The sequence below is a fragment of the Oncorhynchus gorbuscha genome, linkage group LG11 (genome assembly GCF_021184085.1).
Source record: "Oncorhynchus gorbuscha isolate QuinsamMale2020 ecotype Even-year linkage group LG11, OgorEven_v1.0, whole genome shotgun sequence".
Lineage (NCBI taxonomy): Eukaryota > Metazoa > Chordata > Actinopteri > Salmoniformes > Salmonidae > Oncorhynchus > Oncorhynchus gorbuscha.
The window spans coordinates 36,176,366-36,195,511 of NC_060183.1; the positions used below are offsets into that span (position 1 = coordinate 36,176,366).

Here is a 19,146-nt window from a genome sequence, read left to right on the forward strand (position 1 = left end):
ATTCCTTGATAGCTAAACCCTCCTCTCCCTGACCCTGTCTGCGTCCCAAAGAGCACCCTACCTACATAGTGCACTACTTTTGACTAGAGCCGAATGGGCACTATATAAGGAATAGTGTGCCATTTCGGACATATCCCCTGTATTTAACTCAGCCTAATATCCTATCTGCTGTGTGTTTGACACAGACACCCTGACAGTCCTAACGCACAACATGCCATGCCCTTGGCTTATCCCCTGTCTCCTTCCTGGCCCTTTTGCTGTGGGGGAGAGAGAGAGATCTTGTTCATCACACTCTTAACAACTTAGTAGTTACTGTATTTCTGACTGTGCTATTCTTTCTTGCTGCAGCATGAAATCGCCTTCATGCGGAACATCCCTGAAGATAAAAATAAATAAATCTTATAAGATGTTGATGTCGTCATTCTGCAGGAGACATGGTGTAAGACAGACACTGTCACTCCATGCCCCACAAGCTACAAAAGAGGTAGCTGTGCCGTCACAGAAACACAGCTCTGTCAATAGAGGCGGAGACTCTGGAGGATCATTTGGTACAAATCCGAACTACAAAATCTAATTGATACCCTCAAGATTGGTAAATATCATTTGGTTGAAACTGAAAAAATGACGTGTACTGACAGAAAAATATCCTTTTCACAATATATATCCCCCTTTCAGAATGCCCATATTGCTCAGAGGAGAGCTTCCCCACCCTTGAGGAAGAAACATGCCATTTCCAGGCACAGGAAAATGTGCTCATGTAACGGTTTTCTTCCGTTGAAGGAGAGGTGGACCAAAATGCAGTGTGGTTAGAGTTCAACACGAGAACACTATAAAATACAAAACAAATGTGAAAACCAAAACAATCCTATCTGGTGCAATGACACAAAGACAGAAGACAATCACCCACAAAACCCAACACAAAACAGGCTACCTAAATATGGTTCCCAATCAGAGACAATGACAAACACCTGCCTCTGATTGAAAACCATATCAGGCCAAACAACAAACCCAACATAGAAAACACAAAAATAACTATGGTCAGAACGTGACAGTACCCCCCCCCCCCCCCCCCCAAGGTGCGGACTCCGGCCGCAAAACCTGAACCTATAGGGGAGGACCTGGGTGGGCATTTGTCTGCGGTGGCAGGTCTGGCGCAGGACGTGGACCCCACTCCACCATAGACTTTGTCCGCTTCAGTCTCCTCCAAGGAACGGCGACCCTCGCCGCCGACCTAGGATTGGCAACCCTACTAAATGGCCCCACTGGACTGAGGGGCAGCTCCGGACTGAGGGGCAGCTCGGGACTGATGGGCAGCTCGGGACTAAAGGGCAGCTCCGGACTGAAGGGCAGCTCCTGGCTGGCTGACGGCTCTCGCGGCTCCTGGCTGAACGGCGGCTCTGGCGGATCCTGGCTGAACGGCGGCTCTGGCGGATCCTGGCTGAACGGCGGCTCTGGCAGATCCTGGCTGACCGGCGGCTCTGGCGGATCCTGGCTGACCGGCGGCTCTGGCGGATCCTGGCGGATCCTGGCTGACCGGCGGCTCTAGCAGCTCTGGACAGACGGGAGACTCTAGCAGCTCTGGACAGACGGGAGACTCCAGCGCTGGAGAGGAAGAAGGCTCTGGCAGCGCTGGAGAGGCGGCAGCACCTGTGTTGGCTGAGACGGAGAGACAGCCTGGTGCGGGGTGCTGCCACCGGAGGGCTGGTGCTTGGAGATGGCACTGGATAGACCGGACCGTGCAGGCGCACTGGAGCTCTTGAGCACCGAGCCTGCCCACCCTTACCTCTTTGAATGCCCCCGGTCGCCCTGCCAGTGCGGCGAGGTGGAATAGTCCGCACTGGGCTGTGCAGGCGAACCGGGGACACCATGCGTAAGGCTGGTGCCATGTATGCCGGCCCAAGGAGACGCACTGGAGACCAGATGCGTAGAGCCGGCTTCATGGCACCTGGCTCGATGCCCACTCTAGCCCGGCCGATACGAGGAGCTGGTATGTACCGCACCGGGCTATGCACCCGCACTGGGGACACCATGCACTCCACAGCATAACACTGTGCCTGCCCGGTCTCTCTCGCCCTCCGGTAAGCACAGGAAGTTGCCGCAGGTCTCCTACCTACCCACCTCTTGGCCACAGCACAGTAGACTACATGATAATAGACATTGACCCTTTCTCTCTCAGCTCATTCACCGTCAAGCCACTAACACCTCTGTCTGATCACAGCCAGATTATGGAAACAACCACACATTCACAGCCCAGTAAGCTGTACAGCATCAGAAATTCATACAAAACAGCACAGAAGAATACCAGAATGCAACCAGTAAGCAAAATATTTTATTTTTTATTTTTTTATTTAACCTTTATTTAACGAGACAAGTTAGTTAAGAACACATTCTTATTTACAATGATGGCCTACTATCCAAACACTCTTAGATAACTTTCTGGATAGCACATCCACTCATAGTAGAGAAGGTATCAATCTAGCATCAAACAACAACTACAGTGGGGAGAACAAGTATTTGATACACTGCCGGTTTTGCAGGTTTTCCTACTTACAGAGCATGTAGAGGTCTGTAATTTTTATCATAGGTTCACTTCAACTGTGAGAGACGGAATCTAAAACAGAAATCCAGAAAATCACATTGTATGATTTTTAAGTAATTAATTTGCATTTTATTCCATAAGCACATTGTCTTGAATAAAAGCCCAATTGGATTCATACCAAAACATCGCACAACCGATCATATTTACACCCTACACACCCTGATAGATAAACATGTCCGCCAAAATAATACCAAAATTGCTTTATCGACTTCCAAAAAGCATTTGATTCTATTTGGCATACAGGGCAAAGTTATTACACTACAAAGTTATTGAAAGTGGTGTATATGGTAAAACATATGACATAATTAAATCAATTTGCAAAAAATAACAATTCTTTAACCAGCGGCGGGGCCTTTGCCAGGGTTGCAATCTGAACCCTGCACTCTTCAATATTTACATCAACGAATTGGCCACTATTCTAGAAAACATCCTCAGCCCCTGGTGTTAGTCTCCACAATTCAGAGGTTAAATGCCTACTCTTCGCAGATGACCTATACCTGCTGTCACCACAGCACATGGCCTTACAGCAGAGCCTGGACCTGCTAGTGCAGTACTGCCATACCTGTGCCCTGGCAGTAAACCTCAAAAAACTAAAATAATGATTTTACAGAGAAGATCCAGATCTCCGGGAATTATACCAAAGTTCTCAATTGGCACTGCACATAACACAATTACTTAGGTTTAAGAATGTGCTCAATTGGACACCTTAATGATGCAATGAATGAACTGAGAGAAAAAGCATGCAGGGCATTCTATGGCATCAAAAACAAATTCAAATTGAAATACCTATTAAAATGTGGCTAATTGAATGTGACATTGAACCAATTACACTTCATTGCAGTGAGGTGTGGGGTCCACTTGCAAAACAGGATTTCACCCAATGTGACAAACACCCTGTTGAAACCCTGCATGCAGAGTTCTATAAGATCCTCCTACCTGTCCAGAGGAAAACTACAAACAATGCACACAGGCTTGAATTCGGCCAATATCCACTAATAATAAAAACTCAAAAAAGAGCAATTGAAATGGAAACATCTCAAATTCAGTGACCCCCTGTCATATCATTACCAAGCCCCGTAATACCTAGAGCTGAGCAAAGAAAAGAGTCCCCTCATCCAGCTGGTCCTGGGACGGAGTTCACAAACCTGTTCGACTAACACAATTGAAACCTCAGAACCAGAACATCCAATCAATGAGATCAAAACAAAACATTACTTATTGGGAAACACAAGCACAAGCGAAATGCAGTGATCTGGCCCTTAATCGATAGTACACCGTGGCAAACTACTTGACCATGGTTACTGAACAAAACCTTGACAAAGTACAGGCTCAGTGAGCACAGTTTGCCATCATTGTAAGCCTGCCGCACACACACTATATTTTTCAAATTCTGATGTTTCCTTTCTAAATGTCTGCGCAAGAGTGAAGATTTCCCGTGAGTGAGTAATGGTTAATGTGATTGGATGTTCATTATTTGACTAGGCTACCTGTATTTGACATTGTTTCGCTGAACACTAGATGGTTCAATTATACTTTTGGCAGTGAAATGAGGCTACTCAGACAAAGGGGGGAAAAAACACCCAAATGTATAGAACAGTTGGAAAACATAAATATACTGTTTGAAAATGTGAATTAAAAAATCTAGATATTTTTTAAATGTGAATGACATTTTAATTTGGAATAACTGATGTAGAGGAAAGGCTATGCAACCACTGAACCTGAGACAGAGCTGCATTCCCTGACTATTTTTATATGATTTAAATAAAGATATTCAAGGTTTCAAAGACCACTCTGATGAGGACAGGCTACCCGTCCTGTTGGGGGAGGACGCAGAGAGATGTGGGTTGGCAGCGCACTACATTTCTGCCTGCCATAAGATGAGGGACAGTGTTTGACAAACCAAACAACCTGCACATGTCCTTGATGTTCAATGTATGCTTATTTTGACCCTTGGTTATTGTTGTTACTGTTGTCCCGTTGACAATACTGATTATTATTATTCATTATGTTAATATTGTAAATCCCAAAGTAAGCTTTGGCAATATGTACATTGTTACAATTTGTAAGTCGCTCTGGATAAGAGCGTCTGCTAAATGACTTAAATGTAAATGTAAATGTTACCTCATGTCAATAAAGCAAATTGAATTGAGAGAGCGAGAGACAGCGATTTTAACTACCCAGGACTCAGAGTGCACCCTTAGAGTCACATACACACAGAGCATGAACACAAGCACTCGCGGAAGTGGTCATACACACACACACACACTGAGAGATGACACTAATTGACATGCAGAGGTGGTGGCACCTCTGTGGACTGTGAGCATTAGAAAGACAGATATCTGCTACAAGACTCCTTTACGACTAGTTTGAACACCACCTCTGTTCTTAATTTGTATTCCTGTGGGACTCCTTTCCAAACTCTGAGGTTATTTTGTGAACTTGAAGGATTTCCAGATTTTCTTTTCCTTAGGTGGTGAAAGTGGGTGAGCTATCAATCAAGTTCTGATGCTACAATGATGCAATGATAGAAATGTTACATCTGTGAGCTCCAATAGTTTCTGTTCCAAATCAAAGACATTAGGGAAAACAACCAATAGACCGAGACACATAAGGGCAGCATTATTGCACAATAGTTGCCCTCAGCTATAATCTGACCTTTCCTTGGCCTCGTTAAATGAGTCTTGCCCTGGACATGACCACAGCTCACAATAAGATAAATACGAGCCATTGTTACAGGTGAGAATATAATTGAAGAAATACATTATCGGTAGGTCGACTTAGAGCTTCGAGACGCTGTATCTGAACATCTTTGTATGAACTAAAAGGTTATCAACTAAAGGTTTTACCATACAAATGTCTTCAAATGTCCAAGTGTTCGCATTTCGGTGTTACTGTATGAGAACGACAAGGACTCCGATTACAGTGAACGTGATCATGTACTTTTGAAGTGCTCAAGAGACTTTAAAGCATTCACAAAAGAGTAAGTGCACCAGAAGGCATTCAATTTAGAAATGTGTAATTCAAGCCTAGAGTATAAATAGAATAGAACATCTAGAGTAATAATTATAGAAACTCTATATGTAAAATCTTAAAACATTTCATAGAAGGAAACAGGTCAATAAAACAGAATATTTAATATTAAAATACAGTTAAACCGTGGCTGACAGTCATCGATCAGCATCATGGACAGTATTTATCCCTTAGTAAAAACTGGATTCATCAACGCATAATTAGAAAAGGATTATCAAACTTCAATATAAAATAGTAAAATAGATACATTTACTGTATAATATATTAAAATCAGCATAGATTATATTTGCACTCATTCAGCCGGTCCCCAATTTCCTCCCACTTGGCCATAACTAGCGTTGCAAAATTTCTGGAACGTTCAATCATTTCCCTAGGTTTTCAAAAGTCCTGGTTGGAAGACTCCAGATTTCCTGATTATTCCCTGATTCCAGGAATCCAACTGGGATTTCAGGAAAACCAGGGAATTTATTGAAAGTTGCTGGAATTTTGCAACCCTAGCCATAATTGATGTTTGAAGATCCGAAGGATCTGGATAAGTATATACAAGTAGTGGTGAAGCTTTCACCATATTGCTTACACATCTACACACATCAAAGTGTTAGGACCAAGGGGGTGGGGAAGTGAGCAAATTGGGACCTATCACAGGATGACGGTGTCACAGGACAAGGAGGGCATCACAGCATAGAAATATAATTTATAGAATGGACATCCCCATTCAAGTCAATGTACTAACAATGGGTGGACTGGCGGCCATATTAAGTGTACCCATGCCTTTACCAGTCAAATTCTAGTGTGATAAGTGGCTGTCCATTCTATCGACTATATAATACAGTATACAGTCACTAGTCACTCTTCTTATTGCTCTCAGTTTCAGTGCTTTCCGGTTGCTCTTTGGCCTTCTTCGGGGAGCCCTTTCCCCTCTTGTGTGCAGCAGTCTTGGACGGGGAGCCTGGGGCTACTCCATTCAGGCTCTCACAGGCCTCTTTGATGCTCTTCTTAGTGGCTGTGGACGGCTTCTTCACTACAAGGGTCTCGGCCTCTGTGGTGAGGGTGGTATATGAGGATGGTGACGGACCAGCGAAGAATGTGCTGTATACGACAGACTCGATGGGAGCAAAGGGTGAGGAAGAGGAGCCGGTCAGCATCATCCTTGTCTGAAAAAAAAGAGGGGTGGAAGGATTTAGAGGAAAGAGAGAGGGTGGTGTGATGAAAATACACTAACTACTACAAAAATGACTAATGAGGTAAACAGATGCTTAATCAGATTAAATGCTATTTTTAGTGAGTTGACCGGTGAACTCCAAATGAACATTTGAGAGAGTTCTGAAAACCTGTGCTTAGATTCATCAGAGTCGAGAGCAGGAGACCTCAGTGTGAGAGGATTGAGAAAGAATGACGCAACAAGATGAAAACGATACAAAAATCTCCTGCTGGGGCAACACCAAGACTAATGTTGAGTCATAGCTAATGATAAAGGTAGGTTATTCGAACACTACTACTTAATACATTTAAGAATGTTGTTTGACTTCCATAAACTTTATGTCCTGGCTGTTTTCCCAGACCCAGATGAATAAACCTATTCCTGTGTTTAAAAAAACAACAACTTTCAGCTGAGATCGTCTATTGAGTATGCTTTATTAGTTCATGTCTAGGCTTGATCTGGGTCCGATAAACATACGAGTCCTATAGTGTTAAGGTTGAGGCTAGGGTTTGACTGAGGGTTAGGTCAGTGACTGACCTTGTTGACGACGGTGAAGACAGTGTAGAGCAGCATGAGGTGCTGTTTCTGGACAGGAAGGTACTGGTTCTGCTGCAGGGCAAACAGCACCGCTCCTATCAAGGTGACCTTAGTGGGGCTGCACAAACATAACGGTTAAAAGGTCAGCGGTCAACTCAGATGTCATGACTTCACCATTGTGCTTCTGAACAGATTGAGAGTCACAGCGGGTAGGCATTCAGGATCTCCTCTCTCACTCTCCTCCTCGCTCTCCCGTATCAGAATAGGGAGAAGCCCACCAGACAGACAGTATCACACAACAACAGATCAAAGTCAAAGTCAAACACAGTCAGCGACAGATCTGTCACTCAGTGAGTCTCCAATTATGTCACTGTGTTTCTGTGCACAACATCACACAGAGCCAAGTACAAGCACTGGTAGAGGAGACTTACTAGGTCATCTTGAGAAGCTCGTTGGTCTCTGGCTTCCAGACTCCTCGTACCAGCTGCTCAAAGTTACTGATCAGACCCCCTCCAGCACCTGAAGAGAAAGAGAGAAGTAAACACTGTGTAATTGTCCTGGGCTGTTACAGTAGCCTGTGTAGCCTGATCCCAGATCTGTTTGTGCAGTCTTGTCAGCTCCAGTGGTCTGTTTGGCATGACAATGACCATATGAGTTTGTTAAACAGCACAAACAAATCTGGGACCAGGCTAGTTGCATTATACTCTTTCGGTCCAGTAATTTGTCTAAAAAGTAAACTCAATGAGTTTGTTTGTTGCTAAATAAATACTAAGAATATAGTGTGTGTAAAGGCTTCCGGGCTTCATTTTCAGGATCACAATTAGTGTCAACTTAACCTCATGTTATGTAGAAACATTTGTAAGGACCAAAACTCAGGACATTAACAACGACAACAGTCATGGTTTTCAAATCCATTACATTTCTCAAACGAGTCTTATGAATGACTACCTACAAAGGCTTTACTTTCCAACTTGATTTGCACACAACGTACCCACTGGGCAAAAACTGGTTGATTCAATGCTCTCTCCACGTCATTTCAACAACAAAACATCTATGTGATGACGTTGAATCAACGTGGGAAACGGATTGGATTTGCAGAAAGTCCTCAACGTAAGGGAATTTGATCTTTTTTTCCACCCGACTTTTAACCTTAAAACAATGACATGGTGAATTTAAGTTGGTTGACAACTCAACTGGATGTAAATGAAAACTAGATGTTGAGTATACTTTATAAGTGGGAGAGAGAGCGTTTATGCATCTATGTGTGTGTGTGTATGGGCATATTTCGCATGCTTGTCTGTATACACACACAGTGGTACCTTAGCATAGCATATAGTGGCCAGAGGTTGTTAGAATCTGTATGGTTATCAGACTATGCTTGTGCGGATTGCATTCAAAATAGATGCCTACTGTACCTTTAGCCCATCCTATAGCGATCATCACCAGCAGTCCATCCTTGTACTTGCTGTGTGCCTGAGCCACACCCCCAAGGACCTTCCATGTGCGGGTCACCTCCTTCATACCCGTCAGCACCAGACGCAGAGGGAAGGTGTTGGAACAGGAGTACACCACGTCCTGGGGGCAGTAGAACACCAGGTACCTAGAATACACACACACACACATCCAAGCCAGGACTCACACAGAAATGTATGTACACACACACATACCGGCAGACATTTGAGAATGAGTTCTATGTTCACATTCAGTTTACTCTAGTAAACCCCCAGCCATACTGTCTGTTAACAGCAAGCAGTCTTCTATTTGGCCAACAGAGGGCAGTATTTTACTAAATTCTTCCCACAACCACACAATATACATTCACAAAGTAGTGAGTAATATATTACAGCAAAACGCCTTGCTGCTCCAATCCACATTATAACGGTGATAAAACAGGGACTGCAGTAATGCCTCGCACTGAGGAGCAGTGCCTTAGACCCCTGCGCCACTCAGGAGCCCCCAGTATATATTACCTTGATTGTAATTGAATAATTACATATTCTAGCCTGGTCCCAGATCAGTTTGTGCAGTCTTGCCAAATCCCATGGTCAAAATTGCCATGCTAAACATATACAGCACAAATAGATCTGGGACCAAGACTGGCTAATTCCTGTGTGGTCATTTACCCACTTATTTGCATATTCTGTTACACAAGTGTATGTTATCAAAACACCCATAGACCTACTAAAATCCACAAGGTAACTAAAATTGAATTTAAAGTGGTAAATGATCTTAGACCCAACCTGGATGCCAAACAGCTCTGTCTGTACTCTTATATTTAGGTGCTGCATTCGACACGGTTGACTGCGATGTCCTTCTGGACAGACTGGAGAGGTGGGTTGGTCTCTCCTGTTCGGTTCTAAATTGATTTAAGACCTATTTAACCAGTTGAGAGTTTGTCACCCTTGGTGAACATAACTCAGAAAATACATATCATATGTGGAGTTCCACAAGGTTCTGGTACTGTTCAGTTATTATGAGAAGGCACAACATTTATTTTCACTGCTACACAGAAGATACACGACTTTACATTTGTGTCACTAGAGGATTTTAGCTCCACAAATAAATGATTAGACTGTATTAGTGATTTAAATACTTGGGTGGCACACAAGTTCCTCCAGCTAAATCAAGACCGAGGTACTTGGAGCCAAAGCACAGAGAGGGAATCAAAGGGGAATCAAAATCAAACATTGGGAATGTGAACAAGGTGTGGCCGTTTCTCTCTCAGGCTGATACAGACAAGACTCATCCATGCTTTTATTACAAGCAGGCTTGACTACTGTAATTGCTCTCCTGTCTGGTCTACCCAAGAAAGCCATTGGTCAACTGCTAAACATACAGGATGCTGCAGCATGGGCACTGATGAGAGCACACATTATACCAGTTTTAAGGTCTCTGCACTGCCTGCGAGATTTCAAATGAATTTTAACATTCTATTGGTTTCCAAATCCATCCACAATTGTGCACCCCAATACATGTCAGACATACTTTTAAGGTATGTACTCAGTCGGTCCCTCAGGTCCTCTGGCCTTTTAACTATTTTTCTCCATTTCCACCTGACTGACGTGTCCAAAGTAAACTGCCTGTTGCTCAGGCCCTGAAGCCAGGATATGCATATAATTGGTACCATTGGAAAGAAAACCCTTTGAAGTTTGTAGAAATGTTAAAATATTGTAGGAGACTAACAATAGATATGGTAAGAGAAAAACCATAAATTATTTTTAATAAAACCCAACCAGAAATTCCCATAGAATGTATAGGGAAAATGTTTATCTAGCTCCCAGTATGCAATTCATATTGCTTCCCCTGGATGTCAGTAGTCTTCGTTCAAGGTTTCAGGTGTCTTTCTTCCCAAACAAGGAAGAATTATGACTTTTAGTACAGGGATACAGTCTTGGAAATCAGTCCATGTGAGCGGGACGAAGAGGATGCACACCTGCTAATATCGTTTTCCAATTGAACATCTTTCCATATGAAATATTATAGTTTTAATTACATTTTAGGGTATCTGAGAATTAAATAGAAAGGTATTTTGACTCGTTTTATCGAAGTTTAGCGGTAGCTTTTTGGATTCCTTTCTCTGCATGTTGAATGACTGGATTACTCAAAATCGATGGCGCCAACTAAACTGACTTTTTGGGATATAAAGAAGGATTCTAACAAAACGACACTACATGTTGTAGCTGGGACCCTTTTAGATGACAAATCAGAGGAGGATTTGAATTTATGAAACCTGTGCTGCTGGAAAAATATTTTGATGTGGGGCGCAGTCCTCAAACAATCGCATGGCATGTTTTCGCTGTAAAGCAGACAGTACAGTTAGATTAACAATTTAAGATTTTAACCGCTATAAGACACTTGTATGCTCCTAAATGTTTAATATTCATAATTCGTATGATTTATTTGAATTGCGCGCCCTCCAGCTTCACAGGAAGTTGTCCCGTTAGCAGGACGCCTAGCCTTAAGACGTTCTTCAGGGTAGGGTCTATCTCAAAGCCTAGGACCAAGAGGCATGGAGAGGCAGCCTTCAGTGGTTATGCCCCAGCCTCTGGAATAGCCTGCCAGCTAACCAGAGGGGAGCTGAAACTGGACATATTTAAAAGAGATCTTAAAAAAACAGATTCTTAGCTTTTATTTCCCTAAGGGTGCTTTTTAGTTGTTCAGTTTGTGTCACTATTTTGTTTTAAAAAATCTTGTGTAGTAAATAAGCTTCTTTTTTCCCCCCTGTAAAGCAAATTGCGTTGCATTCCATGTCTGAAATAAATAAAGCTTGATTTGATTTGACAAAGACAGGTTCTTAAATGTCCTTGTTTAAAAATAATGTACAGCACAGTTCAGTCAGTAAACAAATGTTGCATACATGTATGCATGTTGGGTTCCACCCAGCAGAGGGCACTAAACCCTATGGTATTGAAAAGGAATTATGGTAGATGAGTTTTAAAAAATGTTTTAATAGGTGTATTTTATTCAGCCACGTTCCCCTGCTGTGAGGCTCTCCCAGTCTGGATACACCTCAGAGAATCTATGGTCCATTGGTTCTCAGGGTCCACTGAACGCAATCTACACAGTATTCTAGTGTGTATTCCAATGTCTTTCCCAGAGACACTGCACGTTGGGCTGTTTTCCTGTGATTCCTCACTCTCTAGCCCACACTCCACCCCCCCCCCCTCCTCTCTACTCACCATATGACAGAGGCCATTGGCGCTGTTCAACATAGGGGCTATAGGGGCCTCTCTCTCCATATCTGTCCCCTACCTCCCTCTGATCTCTTAAACCTAATAGAGGACTCACCATATGACAGAGGCCATGAGAACGCTGGTGCTGTTGGACAGGAAGGCTATGGGGGCCTCAGCCATCATGAAACCTGAGAGAATGCCCCCTCCGAAGCAGTAGAGCATGGAACTGAACCAGCAGGCAAACGGGCTCCTCCGCGCCACCTCCAGAGCTCCTGAAACCCAGCCCACAGCGGTTAGTTTAAGTAAAATAAAGTGCAATATAACACATGACACAATGTGTCCAGGGCAATTTAAATATTAACTACAGTAGATATAGAACTGAGAACCAGGTCAGCCACAGGACTAGGATATGTGCTCGTCTCACCTACACACATTTTGATACAGATATGAGAATCAGTTTAGGGCTTCAGAGTAAAGAGCTCAAAAGTTGATTGTTGATTAGGGCTGGTATCTGCTCAATTAAGATAAGTATTGTCTCCTTCACTCAGACTATGGTCACTGCTTCTAGGAAGGAATTCTAGATCAACTAGGATAGACTATTAAGAAAGTGGAAGTCTATGTATTAGGGACAGACACAGGTTGGGTCACTCAGGTCAGCCAAAAGGTCATTACACCACAAACAGTGTGGCAAACAAGCTAATAAACCCCACCTACTCTGACAAATAAATGTCAAAAATATGGCTAAATATAGTATGTTCACATGGTGAAAATGTACTAGTCATGTACAAGATCAAGTTGCAACCACTTGGTCACCAAAGATGGAGGGTCAAAAAGGTCATGGCTTGAATGGAGGGAGGTGGTCCAGAAAATGATTGTTGATGGTGATGGAGTCTGCTGATGTACAGGATCAAGTTCCTACCAGTCCAGTCCACCATGTGAGCATAGGACGTACATAGCTGAGGTCCTTCTCAGAGCCATATTTAGCACCTTGGCTCTGGCCCTTCCTCATCTTAATTGGCCAGTTCCCAAGTAGTCTACTTCCTAGCCTCAAGGTTAGCCCCACGCTAACTAAATCCTGTAATGCCAGCCTGGTTAATCTGAGGGATTGAAGAGATTAAAGACTCCTGGAGAGGCAGGCAAGGAACCTTCCTGCCCTGAGCACAAACACAACTAGGAAGCCATGTTATTTAGAGTTCTCTCTCTCTTGAACACAACTAAGGCTTCCTTTATAAAGACACTTCCCATTGTCTCAATAATTAAAAAACGACAGTAGTGTTTATCCTGTTGTGTTTTCTAAAAACAAATCTATTTTCCTGTATTTTGAGAGTTTTATTGACAGGATAAATTGGAAACAGTGGAGAGAGAGAAATCAAATCCATGCAGCTCTTCTGTGGCAATGTGTGTTCTGGAGTTGGTAGCAACAATACCTTGACCAAACTCCAACAAACAACCACACATCCAACAGTGGTTAGGGGAGAGAGGTTAAGAGAGGTTTTACAGGAGGAACTACAACCGTATCTGCAGTGTAACTATCAAATCGCAGGGTTCCTGGCATACCGTTTACATATCACATGATATAGATCAAGCAATGCGGATTAGTGATTACCTGTTTCCAAGAGAGGGTGAGTGACAGTACAGTTGGCACACACACATACAGAAATACACACAAAGCAAATATGCACAAATAAAAACACACAAAACATACACCAACGGTTCCGCACAACTCCAAATCTCAGGCATCACCAAACACCCATTTGCACAACCAGTCAATAGCAGATGAAAATGTATCTTGTGCATCAGTTCACTATAGATGGACACTCAGCTTTGCGCAACAGTACCCATCTGAACACACACACACACATCAGAACCGACAGCCTACATGGTACCATCGGCGGCGTTTGCGCCATTTGCCGTTGGAGCAAGGTAGTTAATGTTGCAACTCAAGTCGGGGTTACAGCACATCAACAACATCCCTAATCAAAAGAACTGCAGTCATGCAAACCATCAATTGAAAGCAGGTCGCGGTCAATTGACGGAAGGTAATAACAGCCGTAATAACCTTTTAACGAGCTTAGTAAACAGTAAATCACTGTGATAGCAGGAGGAGCAGTGTAACCATGGCTCCTTGGGATCACTGACACAACAACGCTTAACAGGTTGTTATGGTGAAATATTTAACCTACCCATTTAAATATACCCCGGGTCCCAGATCTGTTTGTGTTCTCTTACCAACTCCTATGAGAGTTGTCACACCAAACAGTTCGCAAGTCCACACAAACAGATCTGGGACTAGGCTAGGTTAAATGAAGGTAGTAAACTAACAAAGGAAAGCGTGGCGGCCATGCATGCACCAGATCTGGGACAAAGCCTTCTGGGTAGAAGATTTGTCAACAGTGGATCTCTAAAGATGAGTTTACTCAGAGCCATATACAGTCTATACATACTGCATGACTCTGGATGGATTTGTATAGAAGGTGGATGGGATTGTTACGGTAATGATAATGTAGTAATAAGTTGTACTTATGAAGTAGTAACATACCTGTCTACTGGGAAACATACTGTAACCTGTAACATAACCAAAAGGCACAACATTCATGAATAAGCCTATACAAAAGAGTTCAATGATAAATAGTGCAGATAGTTAGGTCAATGACATGTATGCAAATGTGTACACAGCATCTGCTGTAGGTGTTATATCGCCTGAGTATAGGCATAGTGTTGATAACACGTAGCACTGTTTAGGGAGAGGATTTCTTTCTCCCATGAGAACTGATCAGACAGCAGAGAAACAGAGTTGGTTATTTTGTCACAAAGGCCTGGAGCAGTGTGTTTCGCCACATACAGCAGCAGTGTGTGAAATTAGCTGTGATGAGCTTCCTGTAGTTGAAAAGCAGTTCATGCCTTGAGGGCTATAAAAGCAGCAGAGCCAGCCAAGCAACAAAAATTAAGGAAGGCTGCTTCCCCCCTATTTAGCATAAGTAAACAAGAGAGGTGAGAGGTTGTGTTCCATGGCATATCTGTAATTATTGAAGCTCGTTGAATCGTCACACTGAGAATCCCTTGAGAATGGGTGAACTGGTTATGCTGCCAGCTAGGGATTTTCATTGTGTGGGTTGTTGAGTTTTTGCTTCAAGAGAAAGCATAAAACATTTGAATTACGTCATGTAAAGTGCTGTGCTTCTCCTTCCGTGAATCACAGTATTTGCCTGTTGAATACAGTCCCAATAAAAGACAGGAAGTGTTTCCATTGTGACATTTTGTGACCCCTTTACTTTTGCATTTGGACAGGTACAGTGTGACAAATTACACCCCAAAAAGGAACACTTGCTGGAATCCAATCTCTCGTCGCAAACCAGCAGAAAGAGTAACCCTGCAGAGGTTAAGCTTTTTTAGGTTGTGCAGGAGACACTACACTTCACCCTGACCACCATGCCTCGAGAGACCTTGGTTACTAGCACATTTTGCATTCAGAGGTCATTTACAAGTCAAATCTGATCTCGCTGTCAGGCTGGCCTTCTTGGATAGTTATGGGTAAAGTAAAGACAACATCCTGGTGTCGTGCTGCTATGTAGTTTGTTGTGGTGAGTAGAGTTGGCCCCAGTCTATGATTTTTCACGTGCGCTCTCTCCAAACAGGAAGGACCAGAATGTGGTGTAACCCCTGTCTCTCTGTTGTTCCAGTCTACCGGGTTCATTTACTGGGTTTCTATTGAGCTGCGGTTTGTTACTAGACCCCGTTTAGAAAACACCGATGTATGTCGCTCTGAGAGACTAGTTTTACGTCACAGAATCCTCAGAGTCCGGGAGTGACTTCTCTCTCTCGTTCAGTCCGTTTGTCTTTCTGTGTCTGTCTCTCTGGGCTAGGTCACCTCTGTGAGAACTTGAGGATGGGGCACTTTTTAGATTACAGACTGTACACAGAATGAACTAATGCTGCATTTTTCCATTTTAGATGGCAGACAGACCTCCCACTTCCTGCACAACTCACTCAGTGAAGTTTGTTTGGACACAGCTTGAAATAACTGTATAAAAAACAAGTGCTCATGAAAAATACTTGGTGTTTATTATAAACACCATCTACATATCAGTGGTGCTTTTCAAGTGGCTCTAAATGTACAATGTGCCAGTTATTTCCATGAAAAATGTCAAGTCTGAGTGCTTTGTGGGAATCATGACAAGATCCAGTGCTGTCTAAAAATGAAGGTCAGCCAGAACAGAATGGAAGACAGAGGGGGAAAGAACAGGCTCCTTTGGAACATTCCTTTCTGGGACAAAAATAGGATTTGGAACTTAGAATCTAATCATTTCTCTGTGGCATAAGTTCTAGAATTGATCCCTGATATGGCTGTAGATTCCACTAATATGGCTTTCTGTGTTGTAGAAGCCATCATAATACAGGCAAGGCTATGACCATATCGTGTCACACACACACATTCTCCACACACCCAGGGGAGGGGTTATATTAGGACCATTGGTGCATGTTGGGTGACCGTGTGATATTTTGGGAGGTTGACAGCAGAGGAAAACTGCACGAGGGCAACCCCCCCCCCATTACTCAATCACTCACACCCAGGAAGCCTGTGGGACAGACTGTACCCCAATTGACACCCTATTCCAAATTTTGTAGGGAATATGGTGCCATTTGGGATGCAGATCATAGCCTATAGGATCAGCAGCGGCTGAGGTATTGACAAGCCAGAGGGAATGAGATGCAACACAAGTCAGTGAAGCCACACTAGCTCTAACCCTGCTGTTTGTTTCAGACCTGGGTTCAAGTACTATTAGATATCATTTCAAATTCTTTATCTGGGCTTGACTGAGCTTGCCTGCCACAATGGAACCAATATGTCTGGCACTCCAGACAGACTAGAGTAAATGCTTGAATATGTTTCTTTTATTTTGAACTCAGGTCTGGTTTGTTTGGGGAAAAGGTCAACATTGAAATTGTAAAACTCCACTCGTCTCTAAACTGAGCCACTATAAGAGTGACATAAATATAACAGACTTGGCATAGTGTCAGGCAACCCGATGTCCAGTAGGCCTGTACTGTAGCTGCTACCTATATCACAATGGATACCTATATCACAATGGATAGTGCCAGTGATAATGTGTTTATTGTAAATGTTAAGATAACATCTCTATGACGTCAATACAGCCATGCCATTGACTAATTTACTTTCATTGACCTTTAAGCTTAACATAAACAACATTATCGTGATTCATGAAGAATAGGCTACAGTAGTTGTGTTCTCTAAATCACACGTTCTGTGTTATTATCCATTTATAGCCTACTGTAGGTCATAATCTACATTTGGGTCACGTTTTTCCATCCGTGAGTCTTGAGGCAGTATTGAGAGAGGAGGCCCATTCAGAGAGGAGGCCCATTCAATTATTGATGGGTCTCTTTCACCTCCCTTCTCAAGCACAGAGTATCAAAAATCTTATATCTGCAAATCTCCACTTACATACAGTTCAGGCTACAGTTTTAATCTTAAATCATTAGTCCCCACGCCCTGATACAGCACAATACACAATCTCACTATGTTTGTGGGAGGGGGATTGTGTGTGTGTGTGTATGTGTATGTGTGTGTGTGTGTGTGTGTACAATCACTGTCCACTATATGAACTTCAAGGGTGCAAAAGCGGCATGACTCGACCTTGTTAAAGTCAACTGGGCAAATAGATAAAAACTTAAATAGATTTAGCTAGGACTCATGCATAACTTTGTCACTTTTGTTATATGAGGGATGACAATTCTCAAATGAATCCCGCAGCAGTTATCCATTCCCTAAAATCATTATGCCACCCAGCTGTGGTTATTTCGAAAATGAAAACATAACGGTAGACTACGTCAACATTCAACGTGGCCAACAACGTTGAATTGTGTGGAACGCGCTCTAAAAGGTTCACGTTCTCACACGCTTAATCGAACGCGTACTGTGTCTAGTGTGGAAATATGGAAAGTAACGAGGCAAAACAGTCAATCGGCTAGTAGATAGATTAAGCGTTATAACAGTTATAGCTGGGCTCCTGTGGTGAACTAGACCGGTCAATGTCAACCCGCCGTTGGAACGGTCTTTGCTTACCTGGCTGTTCTCGCAGTGCCATCACTGAGACAACGTAATGTGCCGTGTCAAAGTGTGGAAACATGGACAGACCAGCGAGTCCATGGGACACTTCGTCCAAATGCAGAACCCCAAACAAATCCATATTTCTGTTACTCTGGAATCCCTCGAGTTGAGTGCTCTCTACTTCTAATCTTCGAGGTGTTTAAATAAGTGGCAGTCGTCCAACACCGAGCATCTGTAGCAGTCTGTCGTGTCTGTCTTGTCTTCAGAGTTCAGATCGAAACAGCTGGTTCTGACGAGCGCAAAACTGGCAACACCTGGTTAGCGGTCAGCAACGGCTCCCTAATGGACAGGGGACAGCCAATGCAAGGCCATTGACATCAGGATGCGGAATTCCGGCTACGTCGGTCCGTCAACGGTGTGGCGGTTGGAGCGAGCGGGGCTCTCTGATTGGCAAGAAGTGGAAGGATGAGCCAATCAGAGGTGCGTGTGTGGCTCGAGGAGTGACGCTATAGGACAGGTTCTCGCAGTGCACTTCTGCACGCGCGTGGACACACACACACACACACACACACACACACACACACACACACACACACACACACACACACACACACACACACACACACACACACACACACACACACACACACACACACACACACACACAAGCATACAGAGTTGCAACTATTTACGTATTTGTAATGACATGAGCAGCAGGTACAGTTGTGCACAGCTTATTATGGTTGCAACTGTTTACATTGTGCATAGGTAGCGTGTAACAACTGTGTAGCTGAACTTTGCATCAGTCATTACAGTATGAAAGCCTACCTGTCAAAAAGAAAAACGGGATGCATGTTTTATGTGTAGGTTTATTTTGATCGAGCAGTTCATGAACATGAACAAGAACATGTCTGCCTACTGTAGTTTAAATTGGGGGCTCACCCATAGACTTAGATAGACATCGCGTCTTTGTATCTGTCCCATTATGGCGCCTGTGAGAGCACGGCAGCGCCATGGAGCCCACCTCAATTTTCAA

The 19,146-nt window shown here is 43.3% G+C and overlaps 1 protein-coding gene across 1 annotated transcript; it reads right to left on the reverse strand.

Annotated features, from left to right (window-relative positions):
* Nucleotides 1-5,714: 5,714 nt before the first annotated feature.
* On the reverse strand, nt 5,715-18,537 carry LOC124048556 (trimeric intracellular cation channel type B-like). The gene is made up of 6 exons (XM_046369469.1): nt 18,126-18,537; nt 12,156-12,312; nt 8,783-8,967; nt 7,799-7,886; nt 7,368-7,485; nt 5,715-6,783 (listed from the first exon to the last, which is right to left on the reverse strand). Exons 1-6 carry the CDS (start codon nt 18,247-18,249, stop codon nt 6,472-6,474), a joined length of 984 nt encoding a protein of 327 aa, XP_046225425.1. The 5' UTR covers nt 18,250-18,537; the 3' UTR covers nt 5,715-6,471.
* Nucleotides 18,538-19,146: the final 609 nt, after the last annotated feature.

Bases quoted from the DNA above. Each gene is read 5' to 3' on its own strand.
- LOC124048556 (XM_046369469.1), bottom strand. From the start codon at position 18,249: ATGGATTTGTTTGGGGTTCTGCATTTGGACGAAGTGTCCCATGGACTC. The intron at 7,486-7,798 runs GTAAGTCTCCTC...ATGTTTGTGCAG, and splicing joins GAGCTTCTCAAGATGACCTA to CCCCACTAAGGTCACCTTGA. The intron at 6,784-7,367 runs GTCAGTCACTGA...CTTTTTTTTCAG, and splicing joins TCTTCACCGTCGTCAACAAG to ACAAGGATGATGCTGACCGG.